Genomic DNA, 22,774 nt, shown 5'->3' with positions numbered 1-22,774 from the left:
GTTTGTGCATCTGTGTGTCTTGTAGCTGTACGAGACCACCCGGTGGCCCAGCCTCCAGCCCCGGACCATGTGAATGCGGTGGCTAACAGCTCGTCAGCGGTGTACCTGCGTTGGAGCCGTCCCGCCTTCGCCTCTAGGAAGGTTGTCAGCTACACAGCTCGCTGTACACCTGTGGGCCTGATGAACGCATCAGGCGTACGCTACATACAGACGTGAGTTCATGACCAGTTCTGCAACAGAACCGCTCGAGTTCAAGACACGTATGATGTTTATACCTGTATACTGGGGTCTGTTGAAGAATATTTAACTACTACTTTAATACTAACAATATTACTTTACTACTACGCTATTATCCATTGTAATTTTTTCAGATCATTGGACATTTATATTACATGTGGTAATTTAGTTCTACACTTAGTTTCTAAGAGACTGAAAATCAAGATTGTTTTTGACACAGTTGTTGGATTGAACCTGTCATGATTGTCCTCGTCAGTACCAATCAGACTGTGGTGATACAGGGTCTGGAACCCAACACACGCTATGAGTTAGTGGTGCGTCTCCATGCCGACCAGCTGTCCAGTCCCTGGAGTTCTGTTGTCCACCAGAGGACCCTTCCTGCAGGTGAACAATCATCTTCTGATCTTTCTCTGACTATCATCTCCCAAGGGTAACCAGGGTAACCAGGGTAACCAGAGTAACAAGGGTAACAAGGGTAACAAGGGTAACCAGAGTAACAAGGGTAACAAGGGTAACAAGGGTAACCAGAGTAACAAGGGTAACCAGGGTAACAAGGGTAACAAGGGTAACAAGGGTAACAAGGGTAACCAGAGTAACAAGGGTAACAAGGGTAACCGGAGTAACCAGGGTAACCAGAGTAACAAGGGTAACCAGAGTAACAAGGGTAACCAGGGTAACCAGAGTAACAAGGGTCCTCTATCTATAGATCATGAAGCAGTCTAATTAACTTTAAAAAAAGACATCAACAGTAGAGCTTCCTTCCCAGTCTACCCCAAGCTGGGCTCCAACCAAGGACCCCTCTGCACACAACAACACTCACCTATCAAAGCCGACCGTACTAGATGACGGACCAAGATACTTTTAAACTAAAGAGACTCAAAATTACCCTTTTCTGTTCATCAGCGCCCAGCCATCCACCTGAAGGTGTGAGGGTGTCTCTGATTGAGGACGGCACAGCCCTGGTTTCCTGGAGGGAACCAGAGGAGAACAACCTGGCAGTGACACACTACACCATCCTGTACGCCTCACAGAGGGCCTGGCTGGCCGGACATTGGCAAACACTGCAGAGGGAGGGTGAGTATGGACACTAGCAAACACTGTAGAGGGAGGGTGAGTATGGACACTGGCAAACACTGTAGAGGGAGGGTGAGTATGGACACTGGCAAACACTGCAGAGGGAGGGTGATTATGGACACTGGCAAACACTGTAGAGGGAGGGTGAGTATGGACACTGGCAAACACTGCAGAGGGAGGGTGAGTATGGACACTAGCAAACACTGCAGAGGGAGGGTGAGTATGGACACTGGCAAACACTGTAGAGGGAGGGTGAGTATGGACACTGGCAAACACTGCAGAGGGAGGGTGATTATGGACACTGGCAAACACTGTAGAGGGAGGGTGAGTATGGACACTGGCAAACACTGTAGAGGGAGGGTGAGTATGGACACTGGCAAACACTGCAGAGGGAGGGTGATTATGGACACTGGCAAACACTGTAGAGGGAGGGTGAGTATGGACACTAGCAAACACTGTAGAGGGAGGGTGAGTATGGACACTGGCAAACACTGTAGAGGGAGGGTGAGTATGGACACTAGCAAACACTGCAGAGGGAGGGTGAGTATGGACACTGGCAAACACTGCAGAGGGAGGGTGAGTATGGACACTGGCAAACACTGTAGAGGGAGGGTGAGTATGGACAGCTCGATTTTGACCTCTCATCTCTTAAACCCTTTTCGACATAACTGAGCCGAGCTGAGCTGAGCTGGGCTGCCCTGGTTACACATCCACCGTGGTTACTGTAACCGTGCTGGAAAAGACAATGTAAAAAGAACAGGCTAAACCAACACAGTACGTTTCCTCATCTTATTCAGCGCTCTCTAACACCAGTCCTGTCTTTCCCCTACAGGAAGTAACACCGTGGTCCTGCTGGAGCGTCTGGAGCCTGGTAACGTCTACCTGGTGAAGATCTCTGCCTCCAACCTGGTGGGAGACGGGCCCTTCTCTACCACTGTGGAGCTGGCCCTGGGTCCTGGGCCTAGACATAGAGGGAAGAGCCCCAGGCATTCAGACAGCGGATCCTCCTCGGACACTACAGGTTACTATGGTTACATGGGCAGCAGGTAGCCTAGCAGTTAAGAGCGTTGGACCAGTAAACGAAAAGTTGCAGGTTCGAATCCCCTAGCCGGCAAGGTGGGGAAAAAAATCAGCCGTTCTGCCCTTGATCAAGGCAGTTAACCCCCAACAACAACTGCTCCCCGTGCGCTGATGACATCGATTAAGGCAGCTCCCCGCACCTCTCTGATTCAGAGGGGTTGGGTTAAAACGCGGAAGACACATTTCGGTTTGAATGCATTCAGTTGTACAACTGACTAGGCATCTCCCTTTCCCATGGAGTGTTTTTGAACTGGGGAGATATTTGAATGTTGATAATACTGCTGTTGGAGACATATAAACTGAACCAGTACAGCATATAGCATCAAACAAATTATATTTTTGACTTTGTCTTGTCTCAATGCTAATAGGCTGGTCCTAGATCTGTTAGTGGTGTATAGCTAACAGCTGTATAGTTCCAGTAGCCTAGAGTACTTGCCCAAAGTGAGATGATTTCTCCTGTGTAACAGTATGCCTTTTGTTTGTCTCAGTGTTCTCTGATGGCCTATACCACATGGACCAGAAGTCCATGACAGGCATCATGGTGGGGGTCTGCATCACTCTGGCTTGTATCGCCATCTGCGCCCTCATCCTCATCAACAAAGGCAGATCCAGGTACATATCGATACTATTCTTATTCTTTTATAGTAATCTTCTTCTTCTTTTATAGTAATCTTCTTCTTCTTTTATAGTAATCTTCTTCTTTTATAGTAATCGTCTTTTTAGAATCGTCTTCTTCTTTTATAGTAATCTCCTTCTTTTATAGTAATCTTCTTCTTTTATAGTAATCTTCTTCTTTTATAGTAATCTCCTTTTATAGTAATCTTCTTCTTTTATAGTAATCTCCTTCTTTTATAGTAATCTTCTTCTTTTATAGTAATCTCCTTCTGTTATAGTAATCTCCTTCTGTTATAGTAATCTTCTTCTTTTATAGTAATCTCCTTCTTTTATAGTAATCTTCTTCTTTTATAGTAATCTTCTTCTTTTATAGTAATCTTCTTCTTTTATAGTAATCTTCTTCTTTTATAGTAATCTCCTTCTTTTATAGTAATCTTCTTCTTTTATAGTAATTTTCTTCTTTTATAGTAATCTTCTTTTATAGTAATCTTCTTCTTCTTCTTTTATAGTAATCTTCTTCTTCTTCTTTTATAGTAATCTTCTTCTTCTTCTTTTATAGTAATCTTCTTCTTTTATAGTATCTTCTTCTTCTTTTATAGTATCTTCTTCTTCTTTTATAGTATCTTCTTCTTCTTTTATAGTATCTTCTTCTTCTTTTATAGTATCTTCTTCTTCTTTTATAGTAATCTTCTTCTTCTTTTGTAGTAATCTTCTTCTTTTATAGTAATCTTCTTCTTTTATAATCTTCTTCTTCTTTTATAGTAATCTTCTTCTTCTCATACTCCATTTACTCACTATGATACATCAGCCATTTTTGGAAGACCTCTCTTCAAATAGATTATTTCATATTGTCCACTAACTTCTACTCTTTACTCCAATAGGAAATCGTCCATCTGTAAGATCATGGACGTAGTGAACGGTGAGAGACCCCATGGTCCACGTGCTGGTTTGGCCCTGGCCAATGAACACCAGGCTGACAACATAGAGGCCCTGATGCCTGTGATGGCACAACACTTCATTGATGCCAAGGTGAGACATGGCTCCACAGACACAGGCCATGAGTGGTATGAAAATGTATTTAAGCTATCACTATGACAACCTATATGATGCCATGATAAGGTTTTATGCTGGTTGTCAACGTCTTTTTAGCAACCAGCAACAGACCTCTTTATCTGTTTGTAACATCTCTGTTTCAGGGTGGTTGTAACCTGGTGATTAGTAGAACAGGTCCAGTCAATGGCAGCAAGCGCGGTAAGAGATGGCAATTCTTCAAGAGGGAGAGACGTAATACAAATACAAGCCAGGTAAAGTCTTCAGACGGGAACTTGATGCTATTAGAGAGCCTATCCTCAACATCAATACTGAACCGAAATATATTTTTTAAACGCAACATGCAACAATTTTACTGAGTTACAGTTCATATAAGGAAATCAGTCAATTGAAATAAATTAATTAGGCCGTAATCTATGGATTTCACATGACTGGACTGGGCCTGGGAGGGCATAGCCAATCAGAATGAGTTTTTCCTCACAAAAGAGCTTTATTATAGACAGAAATACTCCTCAGTTTCATCAGCTGTCAAGGGTGGCTGGTCTCAGACGATCCTGCAGGTGAAGAAGACAGATGTGGACGTCCTGGGCTGGCGTGCTTACACATGGTCTGCGGCTGCCAAATTCTCTAAAATGACGTTGGAGGCAGTTTATGGTAGAGAAATTAACATTCAATTCTCTGGCAGCAGCTCTGGTGGACATTCCTGCAGTCAGCATGCCAAATGCACGCTCCCTCAAAACTTGAGACATCTGTGGCATTGTGTTGTGACAAAACTGAACATGTTAAGAGTGGCCTTTTATTGTCCCCAGCACAAGGTGCACCTGTGTAATGATCATGCTGTTTATTCAGCTTCTTGATATGCCACATCTGTCTGGTGGATGGATTATATTGACAAAGGAGAAATGCTCAGTAACAGGGATGTAAACAAATTTGTGCATAAACATTTGAGAGAAATAAGCTTGTTTTGTGTGTATGGAACATTTCTGGGATCTTTTATTTCAGCTTGTGAAACATAGAACCAACACTTTACATGATGCGTTTATATTTTGGTTCAGTATAGTTTTACAGAGTGGAGTATTGTTATACAATGACAAACAAACAAATATCTAAAAATCTCCTCCTCTCCTCTATATCTAGGCTGAGAACAGAGTGTGTCTGTACGAGGCAGGGAAGACCATGCTGTGTTACGAGGATAAGGTAGACTCTCCGCCCCTCCAGCCTTCCAGCCTGCAGATCCTGTTCGGGTCACTAGGGGGCTTACAGAGCTCCGTGGGTAGCAGTCAGGGAAGCAGCTCTGGGACCACTGAGACCAGCGAAGGAAGCCACGAGACAGGAGACTCCGGTCACTACTCCAACGAAGAGATGAGCAACGAGAGTGAGATTGAGTAACCTGTCCGGCGTTCGGGCCGTAATTCCAGGCATCCGTCCTTCGGGTCGGAGTTGGATGACAGCTCAACTCCAGAGGATGAAGAGTGTTTAGAAGTGGAGGAAGAAGGAAAGCCTGGTTTTAAAGTGGAATCTGAGGTGACGACACCAAGCCAATCCTTACCATCATCACCATCACCTCCACCGGCCTGGTCATGACACTGTCCAGCTGCCCTCACATCCCTGCTCCCTCTCGGCTGAGGAAGCTGCTTATCCTGCCCAGGGCACGGTCCAGTCAGCAGGCTCCTCCTGACCATAAGCTACCCAGCCTGAATGTGACTTATCTACAGCTGAAGCTGCCCACTTCTCTCCCTTCTTGGCCTCCTGAAAACAGGTCCTTCAGCATGGAACATACAAGGAGTTATGAAGAGGGATCAGGAAGTTGAGGTTTGAGGAGGAAACAGGTGTTTTCTTCAGGTCTACCTCAGGATATTTGTAAATGAATGTTGTTGTTTTCCTGTTTCATTTTGATCTAATTTTCAGTCTGTCTGATTTTCGTTTGTGTGTCTGTTCGGTCTTTAGGGCTGGTTTATGAACACAGATCAAGCCTTGTCCTGGATTGGTGACAGGTATGTTATGGGATCCTGAAAAGCATGTTTAGTGATATTCTCCATTCAAAGTGGCTTCTGTACAAACAGGACCAGGCTTAATCTGTGTCCAGAGAAACGAGTCCTTAATGTCTGTTCTAAACCAAAGCTCACGCCAAAAATGAATGTTCAAAAGAATGTTCAAAAATGTATTGCTTTTGTGATCCATTTTCTTCTATGTTAAAGTAGATTTATTTCTTCCACTAAAGTAGAGGGTGTAGTTGGTGACCCCTCATTGCTGATTGTCTACCTCAGTGACTCTGATTGTATATAGTGCTACCTCATCTTAACAGTATATTGTGCAGTACTGTATATAGTACTACCTCATCTTAACAGTATATTGTGCAGTATTTCCCATAACTCAGGGAATGAAGTTGAAAACATTTAAAAGCCATGTCTTAATATCCTGTAGGGATTATTTAGGCTTAATTTGTTTTGAAGATTTGTGAAAATTCCTTTTTAATTATTAGTAGTTTTTTTATAAGGTTGGAAAAGCTTTTAAGTTTTGAATGATGAGTCTCTTCGGTAAAGTTCTACTATTTAAGTGCATTCGATATCATCAGTCTCTATTTGAGTAAGATCAAGTAACCAAAAATAAACATTTAACTGGCATTTCCAGTGCAAAGCTTTAAAATGGCCGTATAACGTGGAAAAGGGCTTTGCAGATGATCGTAGATATAGAGATCCAAAGAAAGAGTTGTTCGCCTATAAGTAAACAAAACCTCAAAAGCAACAACAACAACAACAAAAATCATACATGCAATAGACATACAGACTATGCCAAAATCATGGGTTCCATGTACAACCGTTTCCACAGAGTTCTACACGGAACTCAAAAGGGTTCTACCTGGAACCCAAAAGGGTTAACCTATGAGGACAGCCAAAGAACCCTTTTGGAACCCTTTTGTCTGTGTATGTCTATTCCTCTTTGAGTTGTATGCATTTCTTATTGTAAATTAATTATACCTGGTTGAAAGCTTTAACTCTTTGTCTGTCTTTCAGACGATTGTTCTCCGTTTGCGTTCTATCTTAAATCACTGATACCAAACGCAGCAGTGACACAGATGTCCCACGGAGCAAAAAACTGGTTCAATCAACGTTGTTTCCATGTCATTTCAACAACAAAAAATGCAATGTGATAACATTGAATCAATGTGAAAAACTGATTGGATTTGAAAAAAAGTCATCACTCTAAGAGAATTTAATATTTTTTCAGCTTTTAACCAAAGTCCAATGACATGGCAGCATTTTTTTGTTGATTTCATGTTGAATTCATGTTAGTTGACAACTCAACCAGATATAATTCAAAACTAGACGTTGAACTGACGTCTGTGCCCAGTGGGGTGCTATCAGATGCCTTCTATCTAGCTCATTGATGCTAAAAGCAGCGGTGACACAGATGTGCTATTAGATGCCAAAGAGTTGTCTACTTCCTCAAATGGGGAGGACTGATGGGTCCTTCAGATAGATCAGATGGGAGGACTGATGGGTCCTTCAGATAGATCAGATGGGAGGACTGATGGGTCCTTCAGATAGATCAGATGGGAGGACTGATGGGTCCTTCAGATAGATCAGATGAGAGGACTGATGGGTCCTTCAGATTGATCAGATGGGAGGACTGATGGGTCCTTCAGATAGATCAGATGGGAGGACTGATGGGTCCTTCAGATAGATCAGATGGGAGGACTGATGGGTCCTTCAGATTGATCCTTGGAATGATGTAATTTGAAGCCAGGGTTGGGATCTGTTTCATTTCAAATGTCAATTATGGGAGTAAACTGACATTCCAATTCCAATGCTTTTCAATGAGAAAAGTTGGCATGTTGAATTTTTGTTAACTTCTAGAATTGACTGAATTGGAATGGAATTGAGTCCAACCCTGACAGTATTTGCTACTCACACAGGACCAAAGAATCCAGTCAGTGTATTGACAGTGATAGTAGGTGGAAGATGTTTTTTTTATTTTGGGGGGATTTTTCATCCATCAACCAGATTCTAACCTGGCTACTACGATATTCTGTATTCTAACCTGGCTACTACGATATTCTGTATTCTAACCTGGCTACTACGATATTCTGTATTCTAACCTGGCTACTACGATATTCTGTATTCTAACCTGGCTACTACGATATTCTGTATTCTAACCTGGCTACTACGATATTCTGTATTCTAACCTGGCTACTACGATATTCTGTATTCTAACCTGGCTACTACGATATTCTGTATTCTAACCTGGCTACTACGATATTCTGTATTCTAACCTGGCTACTACGATATTCTGTATTCTAACCTGGCTACTACGATATTCTGTATTCTAACCTGGCTACTACGATATTCTGTATTCTAACCTGGCTAATACTATATTCCAGTGTGACAATACGACAAGGATTCTGACTATCAAATCGATAACCACTATGTGTGAAGAGCAACATAATCAAGTTTTATATCTTTGAAAAACAAATAATCTTAACCAACGAATAATTTAAAGTCACCGTTGTTTATTCATTAGTTCTTTGGTTTATTTATTTTTTTGCATAACAGTTTTTGCATAATGTGATATGTTTCTAGGATTTTGATTCACTGGAAAGGGCATTTTACAGTCGATTCGTTGTGATGCCAAGTTCCATTTTGTTTAGAGCGGCTTGAGAGGTCAAAAAGTGTTCCGTTTAGTTGTCGATGTGATTGTTGTTCAAGAGATTTCACCTTAAAGATCTTAAAAGTTAACTTTGGGGCTTTTAAAACATTTATTATTGTTTTGTTCTTTTAGGATAATTTTATTGAGTATTAACACATATTTTTCATAGATGGATATAAGAAAAGATTGGGCTATTTTCCCTCTGTCTGTGTTCTCAGAGCCTGTGCCAGTAGCAGGTTAGTCAGTGAGCCTGTTGCCTGTTGCCATCAATTGAACATTATGAATGTGTTACTTATTTTTATTATTTGACTTATTTTTTGTTCTAATTTCCTGCTTTTGTAATGCATATTTACCATACCATATCATTTAGAATTGTTTCCCTCAATTGTTAAAACAAAGGTGTTTCTGTGTTACAATGCACAAGCCAAACTGTTTGGTCCTCTCAAGATTGTCTCATCATTTGAATAAAACTGTTCCTGAAAAACTATTCCTGTCTGGTGCAGCGGTGCTGTTGTGTGATAGTGTTTTTTGTAATTCTCAGTTGATGTGGATGAGATACAATGAGGACATTGTTTCACCTCAATGTTAAAAACAATATTTAAAAAACACAGTATACAGCATTGATTGGTATGTGGATGTAAGGCTCCATCCCAAATAGCACCTATTCCAGATGTAGTGCACTACTTTCGACCAGGGCCAATGGGGAATAGGGTGCACTACTTTTGACCAGGGCCAATCGGGAATAGGGTGCACTACTTTTGACCAGGGCCAATGGAGAATAGGGTGCACTACTTTTGACCAGAACCCATAGTTGCCCTATTTTTTTGTGGAAGAATTATTTGCAGTGTAAACAAATTTGCAATTCCAATTTCAGCAGATATAAATAGCTAATTGGTGAATAGTTAAAAACTTCTTTGGGATCGGTGTCCCATCCACAGGATGGTTGAGCTAACGTAGGCTAATGTGATTAGCATTAGGTTGTAAGTAACAAGAACATTTCCCAGGGACATAGATATATCTGATATTGGCAGAAAGCTTAAATTCTTGTTAATCTAACTGCACTGTCCAATTTACAGTAGCTATTACAGTGAAAGAATACAATGCTATTGTTTGAGGAGAGTGCACAATTTTGAACTTGAAAAGTTATTAAGAAACAAATTAGGCATATTTGGGCAGTCTTGATACAACATTTTGAACAGAAATGCAATGGTTAATTGGATCAGTCTACAACTTTGCACATACACTGCTCCCATCTAGTGGCCAAAATCGAAATTGCACCTGGGCTGGAATAATACATTATGGCCTTTCTCTTGCATTTCAAACATGATGGTGCAAAGAAAATACAAAAGAACGGTTGTTTTTTCCTTTGTATTATCTTTTACCAGATTTATTGTGTTATATTCTCCTACATTCCTTTCACATTTCCACAAACTTCAAAGTGTTTCCTTTCAAATGGTATCAATAATATGCATGTCCTTGCTTCAGGGCCTGAGCTACAGGAAGTTAGATTTGGGTATGTCATTTTAAGTGAAAATTTTAAAAAGGGGCAGATCCTTAAGTTAAAGCCAGAATCCTTAGTTGCTACATCCATTTTTGGACTTTTAAATTAATCATATATGCCCATTGATTCTTGAAGAATATAACTTATAAACTACTTATTACTACTTACTACTTACGTTTAACTGTTAAAGCGGAATTATGTTAAAAATATATATACAGTACCAGTCAATAGTTTGGACAGACCTACTCATTCAAGGGTTTTTCTTTATTTGTACTATTTTCTACATTGTAGAATACTAGTGAAGACATCAAAACTATGAAATAACACATATTGAATCATGTAGTAACCAAAAATGTGTTAAACAAATCAAAATATATTTTAGATTTTAGATTCTTCAAAGTAGCCACCCTTTGCCTTGATGACAGCTTTGCACACTCTTGGCATTCTCTTAACCAGCTTCATGCTTTTCCAACAGTCTTGAAGGAGTTCCCACATATGCTGAGCACTTTTTGGCTGTTTTTCAAATAGCCCTTACACAGCCTGAAGGTGTGTTTTGGGTCATTGATAAACAAATGATAGTCCCACTAAGCGCAAACCAGATGGGATGGCGTTTCGCTGCAGAATGCTGTGGTAGCTATGCTGGTTGAGTGTGCCTTGAATTCTAAATAAATCACTGACAGTGTCACCAGCAAAGCACCCCCACACCATCACACCTCCTCCTCCATGCGTCACGGTGGGAAACACATTCCGAGATCATTCATTCGATCTACTCTGCGTCTCACAAAGACACGGCAGTTGGAACCAAAAATCTCCAATTTGTACTCATTAGACCAAAGGACAGATTTCCACCAGTCTAATGTCCATTGCTCGTGTTTCTTGGCCCAAGCAAGTATCTTCTTCTTATTGGTGTCCTTTAGTAGTGGTTTCTTTGCAGCAATTCAACCATGAAGGCCTGATTCACGCAGTCTCCTCTGAAAAGCTGATGTTGAGATGTGTCTGTTACTTGAACTCTGTGAAGCATTTATTTGGGCTGCAATCTGAGGTGCAGTTAACTCTAATGAACTTATTCTCTGCAGCAGAGGTAACTCTGGGTCTTCCTTTCCTTTGGCGGTCCTCATGAAAGCCAGTTTCATCAAAGCGTTTGATGGTTTTTGCGACTGCACATAAAATTTTCCGCATTGAATGACCTTTATGTCTTAAAGTAATGATGGACTGTCGTTTCTCTTTGCTTATTTAAGCTGTTCTTGCCATAATATGGACTTGGTATTTTAACAAATAGGGCTATCTTCTTTATACCACTCCTACCTTGTCACAACACAACTGAATGGCTCAAATGCATTAAGAAAAAAGTAAATTCCACAAATGAACTTTTAACAAGGCACACCTGTTAATTGAAATGCATGCAAGGTGACTACCTCATGAAGCTGGTTGAGAGAATGCTAAGAGTGTGCAAAGCTGTCATCAAGGCAGACGAAGAATGAAGAAAGAATGAAGAATCTCAAATCTAAAATATATTTTGATTTATTTAACACTTTTTTGGTTACTACATGATTCCGCATGTGTTATTTCATAGTTTTGACATCTTCACTATTATTCTAAAATGTAGAAAACAGTGAAAATAAAGAAAACCCCTTGAATGAGTAGGTGTGTCCAAACTTTTGACTGGAACTGTATATATATATATATTTCAAATACATGTAACATAAATACTGCCCATCTAATTATGTGTTGCTCACTATAAAAATACGTTTTAGAGATTACTTTGAAGAAGAAAGGGTCCAATGGTTCTATATTCCAACGGGCCCCGGAGCCCCCCCACCGTCTCGTGTTTTACGACGTTCTACAATCTGCTGCAACACAGGAAAAAAAAGTGAGGGAGCGACTTTAGAGAGTGGTGCGAACCAGTTCAAACATACGGCCATTGTTGTATGGGCTAGCCATATATATGTGCTGTGTCTGCACTGCAGTTTTGTTGGTGTGAAAGTTTAACCTCGCGTCAGTTTTGTAGAAAACCTGATATTTACATACTTTTTTTTTGCCATGTCCGAGGAAATTGAAGGAACAAGGCCCGCCACCGATGGGGCAACCCACAAGGAACAGCAGGTCAGATTTGAATTATTTTGATGCTAGCAAGCTAGGGTAATGCTAATGCTACATTGGGCCATGATAATTGTCAAATATGGATGTCTAAGCAGCATTTTAATTAGCTAGCAACTTGGTTAGTGTATTTCAAATGTATCATCACCGTGCATAATCATTATTTTTGTTATCAAGAGGAGTTAGCGCGTTAAAGTTAACTACCAACACAAGTCTTTCTCAATTTACCGCTAGTTAGCTCTGTATGTTAGCTAACCAGCCAGCTAACTATATGTTGTCCATATTGTTTTGTCTACGTGCGTTCATGCTTGCCGCTAAGCTACTCTTTTTTTGCCACACTGCTGCTACGCAGAAGGCTAACGTTGTGTGCTGCTAGCTAGTACACTAACCCCAACCATTAGATAATCAAACCAAAGGACATCCTTTTCTCTGAGAATCATAGCTAGTAGTTAAACTAGCCATGACTTGTCAACCACGAGATTGATAAAACTATCTTGCTGCCTGAACTATGATGGTACTAACGTCATGACATTAACGTTAAATCATAACGTGACATGTCACCCCATCTCTCCATGCGTGTTTATACTGTGTATTCTTCTGCCAACACAGGAGATTGATGATAACGTCATCAGTCCAGAGAAGGCAGAGGAGGTGAAACTGAAGGCCAGGTACCCTCATCTTGGAGCCAAGCCTGGGGGCTCTGACCTGCTCCGGAAACGCCTTCAGAAAGGGGTATGTGTTTTTTGTTTTTTTATCTTCAGAGGATTCATTGTTTAATAGTCACATGTACTGGGTTGCACGTGTGATTGCAGGGTACATTGGTCTCCCGAGTGGCGCAGTGGTCTAAGGATTTTATCTCAGTGCTAGAGGCGTCACTACAGGCACCCTGGTTCGAATCCAGGCTGTCTCACAACCGACCGTGATTGGGAGTCCCATAGGGCGGCGCACAATTGGCCCATCGTCGTCCGGGTTTGGCCAGGGTTGGCCGTAATTGTAAATAAGAATTTGTTCTTAACTGACTTGCGTAGTTAAAAGGTTAAATAAAAATACTCGTGGGCTCTGAGCTCCAACATGCAGCACTAAGTGAAATTAAAATAATTGAAATGGTCATTTAAATTTTTTTAATAAACAATAGCACTGTATGCATCATAACAACTGTAGCAGTGGTGAATACATGTTCATTGGGGTTGAGGCAGATTAAAGACTGTTGAGGGGGTGATGACCATAGAGGGAGCAGCAGGCAGAGTAAAGACTGTTGAGAGGGTGTGACCATAGGGGGAATGACCATAGGGGGAACAGCATGATCACTGTTGAGAGGGTGTGACCATAGGGGGAATGACCATAGGGGGAACAGCATGATCATTGAGGGGTTGTGGGGACCAAGTTTAATAAATACAATAAAAATGTCTAATAAAACAATTATATGTAATTGTTGCAGTATAACAACTGCAACAGTGATGAATGTCGTTGGGGTGGGGGCAGAGTTAAAGTCAGTTGTGGGGAAGTGTCCATAGGGGGAGCAGCATGTAAGGTAAGTGACTTGAATGGGTGTGGGGGGTGGGGATTCCCAAGCTATCCCTCATACCATCACGGCCACCTAATCACACAGCTTACGATTGGCTAATTCATCCCCCCCTCCTCTCCCCTGTAACTATTCCCCAGGTCGTTGCTATAAATGAGAATGTGTTCTCAGTCAACTTACCTGGTAAAATAATTTTTTTAAATAAAAAATTCCATAGGAGGTGGAAGCAGGTGGCTGACTAGTGGTGGCTATTCAGCAGTCTGAGGGTAGAAACTATTGGCCAGTCTTCCAGTTTTTGCCATGATGCTCTTGTACTGCCTGCTTCTGAGTGATTGGAGCGGGGAGAACAGGGCGTGGTTGGTGTCCCTGATGATCTTCTTGGCATTCCTGCGACACCTGGTGATGTAGGTGTCCTGTAGGGCAGGCGGTGTGCACCCAATGGTGCGTTCGGCTGCACGTATCACCCTCTGAAGCGCCTTTCGGTCCGCGGCGGAGGAGTTGCTGTACCAGGCTGTGATGTAGCCCGACAGTATGCTCTCGGTGGTGCTCCTGTAGAACACCGAGGGCCCTCGGGGACAGGCCCGAATATCTTCATCATCCTGAGGTTGAAGAGTCGCTTTTGTGCCATCTGCACAACGGTGTCCGTGTATTTAGACTAGGTGACACATCTGTCTGTGCCCTTGAGCAAGGCACTTAATCCTAATGCTCCTGTCCATAATTTGGTTTGCTAACGTTGAGGGAGAAGTTATTTACCTGGCACCACGCAGTCAGAGTGCCACATATTGCCTTGTGTTCGACCCGCTGAATTGCTCCTCCACTTTGTCTATACTTGTGTTTCGCCATCTTGATCGATCTGCGTAGGTCATATTTGTACTGTTTAACCAAACAGTTGTCCCCGGTGACCTTGCCCTGGTTATAAGCAGCATCTGTCGCTTTCAGTTTTCCTACAAGGCTGCTATCGATCCACGTTTGTTGATTCCTGAACGTTTTGAAGACGCTATCGGTATCATGTCATTTATGCTTACATATTTTTTTTTTATTAATCGGGTGACAGTCTGCGTATTCATGTTATCTCCAGAGGTGACCCCGAACATATTCCAGTCCATGTGATCAAAGCAGTCTTGGAGTGTGAATTATGACTGGTCAGACCAACGCTGTACAGACCTGACCACCGGAACTTCCCTCTTTGAGTTTTTGTTTGTAGGTGGGGAGAATCAAGATAGAGTCATGGTCAGATTTGACAAAAGGAGGACGGGAGAGAGCCTTTTACCTGTGTCAAAAAGGTGTGTAGCGGTGGTCAAGAGTAGAATTTCTGCAAGTTAGACAGTTTTTATATGTTGGTAATAATTTGGGAGCACGGTTCTCAAATGTACTTTTGTTAGAGTCGGCAACAATAAACGCTGCCTCCGGGAATGCAGTCTCCAGTTTGTTCAGAGTCCTTTGAAGATCTTTGAGAGCCTTTTTTGGTGTCTGCTTGAGGCAGGATGTGCACAGCAATGGCAATAATCCCTGAGAACTCTTGGAAAGTAAAAAGGGTGACATTTTGATGACCAAGTATTCCAAGTCAGGTGGAGGAGATGCTCGCAAGTTCCTGTACGTTTCTTACGTCACACCGTGTGGTGTTGGTCATAAAGCAGAGCTCACCACCTTTGCTCTTGCCTGGAAAAACCCCTGCTGGTTGTATATAATCTGTTTGGATGTAGGAGGAAAGCCAAAAAAACGGGAGTATGTTGCAGGATCTGAAGACCCTCTGGAAGGAGATTCTCGCTCTGAGTTTGTCAAGTTTGTTCATTAATGATTGAACATTGGCGAGTAGTATGCTCGGTAATGAAGGATGGGTCGCCTGGCGTCTTATTCTCACTTAAGACCCCGCCACGTCTGCCTCTAGGTCGGCGTCATCGCTTTCTTGCCAAAGAAGCTATTCCATTGTTTCGCTGTCTCAGGGAATTCGGGGAGGTCGGTGGATGGTGAATACACATAGATATGTATTCTAGTACTTCTACCCTGGTGTGTGTGGTAATGCACGAGACAAACTGATTTAAGATCATTAGAGAAAAATACTAAACACACCATTTTAAGTAGAAACTTGCAATGTTTTATCGGAGCTTGAGGCGATGCGCCCCCTCTGTCGGCTCCATCTTAACCATCTATTATGCCCCAATGGTTGTGCCCTACAAAACACAACACTTTGGTAGCTGTAGATGCGCTGAACATGTAAACTAGTTTATTTTCACCTACTTGCACAGCAATGCATTTTGTTATGGAGTCATTCTTGTGCTTTTATAGGCATCTGTTTTTCTTTTCTGTGAAAGGAAGTCAAACACAGACTTCTCTGAACCCAAAACAACACCTTTTTAAAGGTTGTACTATGAATGTGCTAAATTACCTTTTTATTTATTTTTTAAATCACAATTCAGAGATGGCCTTTTGTATAGTCACTAGGGGGCAACGCAGTTCAATCTACTGTAGTCATGGCTACCAGACTGCGCTCACCTTACAGCTGTCCCCCCCCCCCACCCACTCAGCAACGATGGTAGATTTTATGAAGTTTTTAGTTTCTCTGATGTGTGCCTCTCCTCCATGTTGTCGGTATGTACTTCATGTCCCACTAGTCATCAATATGATGGATCGTTGCAGTGATGTAAGACAGTGTGTTCATAATGCCACGTATCGTGTGAGAGCTCGAGCTTGGTCCATTGTACAATTTCTCCATCCGGGCCTTGGTGTTTTTAAGACATGGGATCTTGTAGTCGTTCTAGATACAGTGTATTCAGAAAGTATTAAGGCCCTCTAAACCTTTACCACATTTTGTTACGTTACAGCCTTATTCTAAAATTTATGAGAATTGTATTTATTTAATACATCTACACACTACCCCATAATGACAAGGCAAAAACATGTTTTTTTAATAAATTTTTGCAAATGTATATAAAAAATTAACTGATACCTTATTTACATAAGTATTCAGACCCTTTGCTATGAGACTCAAAATTGAACTCAGGTGCATCCCATTTCCATTGATCATCATTCAGATGTTTCTACAACTTGATTGGAGTCCACCTGTGGTAAATTTAATTGATTGGACATGATTTGGAAAGGCACACCTGTCTATTTAAGATCCCACAGTTGACGGTGCATGACAAAGCAAAAATCAAGCCATGAGGTCAAAGGAATTAGCCGTTGAGCTCCGAGACAGGATTGTGTTGAGGCACAGATCTGGGGAAGAGTACCAAAACATTTCTGCAGCACTGAAGGTGTCCAAGAGCTCAGTGGCATCAATCATTCTTAAATGGAAGAAGTTTGGAACCACCAAGACTCTTGCTAGAGCTGGCCGACCGGCAAAACTGAGCAATCGGGGGAGAAGGGCCTTGGTCAGGGAGGTGACCAAGAACCCTATGGTCACTCTGACAGAGCGCCAGAGTTCCTCTATGGCGATGGGAGAACCTTCCAGAAGGACAACCATCTCTGCAGCACTCCACCAATCAGGCCTTTATGGTAGTGGCCAAGCGGAAGCCACTCCTCAGTAAAAGGCACATGAAAGCCTGCTTGGAGTTTGTCAAAAGGCACAAAATCATTTTTAAAGATGTATATCTTCTAATGTTACAGCATTGTGTATTTAATTTAAATGTTTCCCTTTATGGTAGTTTTGTAATAACAACACTGTGAATTTAATTTGGTTATAAAAAAATATATATGTTGGTTAGTGAATTTTTCTAAACGTTAAACAATCCCAATTTTAGTTTTTAAAGGTTCACATCCTTACCATAGCTAATCTGTTTTGTTTTGTGTCTCTACCATAGCTTATCTGTGTTTTGTGTTTCTACCATAGCTTATCTGTGATTTTGTTTTGTGTCTCTACCATAGCTTATCTGTGTTTTTGTTTTGTGTCTCTACCATAGCTTATCTGTGTTTTTGTTTTGTGTTTCTACAGCAAAAGTTCTTTGACTCTGGGGACTACAACATGGCCAAGGCTAAGGTGAAGAACAAGCAGCAGCTCCCTGCAGTGACGCCGGCTGAGAAGGCAGAGATAACCGGGGACCACATCCACACACCCCAGGACATCCCCCAGAGGAAGCCCTCTATCGTGGCTAGCAAACTGGCTGGCTGAGTGGGTTGATGGAACTAGGAACTTTTGGAACTGTTTTGTTCTGTTACCATTCCATCGCTCGCTCTTGTTCTCTCTCTGAGCCGGTCTCAATTAGTTCCCTATGTCTACCGCTTGGCACTAACCCTTCAATGCATGCATATTTTGCTGGCCCTTCCACCATATTCCTCACATTTGTTCAAACATTGAAGAGGTAGGGGGGCCCAAGGGGAATGTAGGGGGGCCCAAGGGGAATGGGGTGGGGCCTTTGGGAAGGGTTATGGCGCTAATGGGTTTGACAATGGGTTAGGGAGCCGTGGGAGAGGGAGCCAAGCATAGGGGTGTGGCCAAGGGGAAGGGTTAGGGAGCCAAGCATAGGGATGTGGCCAAGGGGAAGGGTTAGGGAGCCAATTACCTCTACTCGGACTCTGTCTTCTGCCCCCTTTCTTTCATTCTTGCACCTTCTACATAAAGTGCATTCAGGAAGTATTCAGACCACTTCCCCCTTTCCACATTTTGTTACGTTACAGCCATATTCTAAAATGGATTCAATAAAAAAATATGTCCTCATCAATCTACACACAATACCCCATAATGAAATCACAATACCCCATAATGTATAAAAATAAATTCCTTATTTACATAAGTAATGAGACTCAACTAAGCTCAGGTGCATCCTGTTTCCATATTTCCATTGATCATCCTTGAGATGTTTCTACAACTTGATTGGAGTCCACCTGTGGTAAATTCAATTGATTGGACATGATTTGGAAAGGCACACACCTGTCTATATAAGGTCCCACAGTTGAAAGTGCATGTCAGAGCAAAAACCATGCCATGAGGTTGAAATAATTTTCGAGAGAGCGCCGAGACAGGATTGTGTCAAGGCATAGATCTGGGGAAGGGTACCAAACAATTTCTGTAGCATTGAATGTCCCCAAGAACAGAGTGGCCTCCATCATTCGTAAATTGAAGAGGTTTGGAACCCGAGTGGTGCAGCTGTCTAAGGCACTGCATCTCCATGCAAGAGGCGTCACTACAGTCCCTGGTTCGAATCCAGGCTGAATCACATTTGGCAGTGATTGGGAGTCCCATAGGTCGGCGCACAATTGGCCCAGTGTTGGCCGGGGTAGGCCGTCATTGTAAATGAGAATTTGTTCTTATCTGACTTGCCTAGTTAAATAAAATTCCTAGGGCCACCTGGCCAAACTGATCAATCAGGGGAGAAGGGCCTTGGTCAGAGAGGTGACCAAGAACCCGATGGTCACTCTGACAGAGCTCCAGAGTTCTTCGGTGGAGATGGGAGAACCTTCCAAAAGGACAACCATCTCTGCAGCACTCCACCAATCAGGCCTTTATGGTAGAGGGGCCAGACGGAAGCCACTCCTTAGTAAAAGGCACATGAAAGCCTGCTTGGAGTTTACCTAAAGACTGACAGACCATCGGAAACAAGATTCTCTGGTCTGATGAAACCAAGATTGAACTCTTTGGCCTGAATGTCAAGCGTCACGTCTGGTGTGGGGATGTTTTTCAGCGGCAGGGACTGGGAGACTAGCCAGACCGAGGAAAAGATGAACGGAGCAAAGTACAGAGAGATCCTTGATGAAAATCTGCTCCAGAGCGATCAGGACCTCAGACTGGGGCGAAGGTTCATCTTCCAACAGGACAACTACACTAAGCACACAGCCAAGACAACGCAGGAGTGGCTTCGGTACAAGTCTCTGAATGTCCTTGAGTGGCCCAGCCAAAGCCTGGACTTGAACCCAATCAAACATCTCTGGAGAGACCTGAAAATAGCTGTGCCGTGATGCTCCCAATCCAACCTGACAAAGTTTGAGAGGATCTGCAGAGAAGGATGGGAGAAACTCCCCAAATACAGGTGTGCCAAGTTTGTAGCGTCATACCCAAGAAGTCTCAAGGCTGTAATCGCTGCAAAAGGTGCTTCAACAAAGTACTGAGTAAAGGGTCTGAATACTTATATAAATTTCTAAAAACCTATTTTTGCTTTGTCTTTATGAGGTATTGTGTGTAGATTGATCAGGGGGGAAAACGATTGAATCTATTGTAGAATAAGGCTGTAACGTAACAAAATGTGGAAGAAGTCAAGTGGTCTGAAATACTTTCTGAATGAGCTGTACAAATTCTAAAATGAAAATCAAGCAGAAAGAATCTTGAGGAAAAGTGCTGCCGGAGGATCACTGTCCTCGGATACTGGTTTAAAATGAGAAGTTAAAATATATATTTTTGCAAAGTGTACTCCAGAGGGCCTATATATCTACTGTGGTGACTGATTGAAACCGTATATAGCCTATCACCATGTATCTGAGAGGACAAAGTCAATATTTTAGACATGTTTTACCTTCCTATATATTCCATTTGACATTTTCAATTATGAGGTAATAATATAGAACAATCTGATTGTATCCTTCTAATTACAATTCTGATCCCACCCCTGCCTTCATAGCCTGGTCACACATCTGTTTATGCTGTCTTGCCAGCGCCAAGTCTTATGGGCCAAACCAGCACAAACGGATCTGGGACCATCAGGCTATGCCCTCTTCCTCTCCAATGTCCGACGCTATGTTCTTTGTTCTGATACGTTGATTGAAAATAGCCTGTGTCACGCAGTAGCTGTTGTTAGCTAGCTAGTCATGTTCCAATTAATATTTGCAGCATTGGCTCGCCTATAGTCCTTTAAAAGGCTGCTGTTGTATATTATGAATGTATCATGTGTATATATTGGGCTCCCGAGTGGCGCAGCGGTCTAAGGCACTGCATTTCAGTGCTAGAGGCATCACTGCAGACACCCTGGTTCGAATCCAGGCTGTATCACAACCGGCCGTGATTGGGAGTCCCATAGGGCGGCGCACAATTGGCCCAGCGTCGTCCGGGTTCGATTTTGGCCAGGGTAGGCCGTCATTGTAAATAAGAATATGTTCTTAACTGACTTGCCTAGTTAAATAAAAATCAATGCAACTCTTAACAGTTATGAGCTGTAGTTTTCTCTTGGGCAATATTTGCCCATTCACTCCAGTGAGAGAATCTCTGCTTGTGTCTAAAATGGCACCCTATTCCCTATATATAGGCCCTGGTCAAAAGTAGTGCACTACATAGGGAATAAGATGCCCTTCTCAGACGACCTCTGAACCTAGCCCAGGAATGCCTGCCTGCCACTATCTGATACTCAAGTCATTTAGGTTTAATCGTCAAGCAACTCACTTAAATGAAAAGTTGGTCTGAAGGGTGTGCATGTGCATTGACTGTCACGTTATGCCATTTTTTTGTTTGTTTTGTAAATAAACTAGTTTTGCACAATAGCTTTGTCTGGACTTTGCCTTTTTAAAAATGTTTTATTCACCATTTTTTACTTATGCTTTTTGCTTTTACTGTAGCTATAATACAACTATGTCGACAAGCCTTGTTCTTTTAATATGCATGTTGATTCATCCAGTAACCCTGACGGTTGGCTGTTTTTCTAAACCGAACTGTTCAAATGTAATGGAATCTTCATAGTCCAAAAGGGTTGATTTATTTGATCTACTTGACACATTTGTACTTAGACAAATCTGGGCCATATTGTTTTGATAACATCACTACATACATATAGTTTTCAGTGGCGACCTGTCATTCAGGGCGGAGCCCCACCTGTTTAGCATGTTATCTTGGCATTAATAAATGTCCCATCAGTTTGCAAACAATTTTTTTTTTTAAAGAAGAAATAAGACGAATCATTGAGTTTTTAATAAAGCCGCATACAAACATGGTATCTTTTTTTGTTTTCTTGAGTACGGTAAGGAAGCTCAAATGCAGGTGTTTCAGTCTAGCTCAGTGCTTTCTGTGGTGGTGGAAAATACGGAGTGTAGGGGTTGGTAATGTTCTCTAGTTACGCTGTGATTTGGCTCAGTGTTCTGTCACTCATGGGGACACTACATCACCGCCAAATCTAAGGGTAGAGATCGAAAATTCAAGCCCCTTGGATGCTGCCGTAGAATTACATTAGAAGTGCCCATCCAAGAAGGCTCAACGTCATTGGCCACAGATAAAATGTCATCAAATGACTTATCTACGCTAGCTTTGATTGGACTGATCATGTCAACATCGTACTTTCAAAATCTTAGCTAGCAAGTTGCTAAGTCATCATTATGGATTTTTTCAGAGTTCCCAGTTGTCTTGAAAGCACCATAAATTCAGAGAATGACAGAGCTTGATGACAACCCATGGAGGTCTGGATTTGGAGTCACACTCAAAATTAAAGTGGAAAACCACACTACAGGCTGATCCAACTTTGATGTAATGTCCTTAAAACAAGTCAAAATGAGGCTCAGTAGTGTGTGTGGCCTCCACGTGCCTGTATGACCTCCCTACAACGCCTAGGCATGCTCCTGATGAGGTGGCGGATTGTCTCCTGAGGGATCTCCTCCCAGACCTGGACTAAAGCATCCGCCAACTCCTGGACAGTCTGTGGTGCAACGTGGCGTTGGTGGATGGAGCGAGACATGATGTCCCAGATGTGCTCAATTGGATTCAGGTCTGGGGAACGGGCGGGCCAGTCCATAGCATCAATGCCTTTCTCTTGCAGGAACTGCTGACACACTCCAGCCACATGAGGTCTAGCATTGTCTTGCATTAGGAGGAACCCAGGGCCAACCGCACCAGCATATGGTCTCACAAGGGGTCTGAGGATCTCATCTCGGTACCTAATGGCAGTCAGGCTACCTCTGGCGAGTGTAATAAATATCATTTATTATAACACAAGCATATTTGTATTACATTGTTATAACTAACTTCTTTCCAAACAGGGTTTCTCACAAACTAATAAGCAGATACTGAGACCCACACACACCCAGAGACAGATGGCTGACACAGG

General features: G+C 42.3%; 2 protein-coding genes across 2 annotated transcripts in view; both read left to right on the top strand.

Moving 5' to 3' along the window:
• Positions 1-9,190, top strand: part of LOC139578082 (protogenin B-like) — a 41,276-nt gene extending 32,086 nt beyond the window's left edge. Inside the window, exons 13-20 of the mRNA XM_071405267.1 lie at positions 26-212; positions 494-621; positions 1,141-1,311; positions 2,144-2,332; positions 2,880-3,003; positions 3,888-4,035; positions 4,203-4,310; positions 5,194-9,190. Of these exons, the coding sequence (XP_071261368.1) occupies positions 26-212; positions 494-621; positions 1,141-1,311; positions 2,144-2,332; positions 2,880-3,003; positions 3,888-4,035; positions 4,203-4,310; positions 5,194-5,445 (1,307 nt within the window). The 3' untranslated portion in view covers positions 5,446-9,190. The remainder of the gene's footprint in view (positions 1-25; positions 213-493; positions 622-1,140; positions 1,312-2,143; positions 2,333-2,879; positions 3,004-3,887; positions 4,036-4,202; positions 4,311-5,193) is intronic.
• A 2,836-nt stretch (positions 9,191-12,026) lies between these two features.
• Positions 12,027-21,224, top strand: LOC139578081 (cAMP-regulated phosphoprotein 19-like). Its single transcript, XM_071405265.1, has 3 exons — positions 12,027-12,307; positions 12,911-13,033; positions 17,755-21,224. Exons 1-3 carry the CDS (start codon positions 12,245-12,247, stop codon positions 17,929-17,931), a joined length of 363 nt encoding a protein of 120 aa, XP_071261366.1. The 5' UTR covers positions 12,027-12,244; the 3' UTR covers positions 17,932-21,224.
• Positions 21,225-22,774: the final 1,550 nt, after the last annotated feature.

This window comes from Salvelinus alpinus, chromosome 6 (genome assembly GCF_045679555.1).
Source record: "Salvelinus alpinus chromosome 6, SLU_Salpinus.1, whole genome shotgun sequence".
In the NCBI taxonomy this organism is placed as follows: domain Eukaryota; kingdom Metazoa; phylum Chordata; class Actinopteri; order Salmoniformes; family Salmonidae; genus Salvelinus; species Salvelinus alpinus.
The sequence above is the reverse complement of the archived record's forward strand: the minus strand, read 5'-3'. Positions and strand labels throughout refer to the sequence as shown.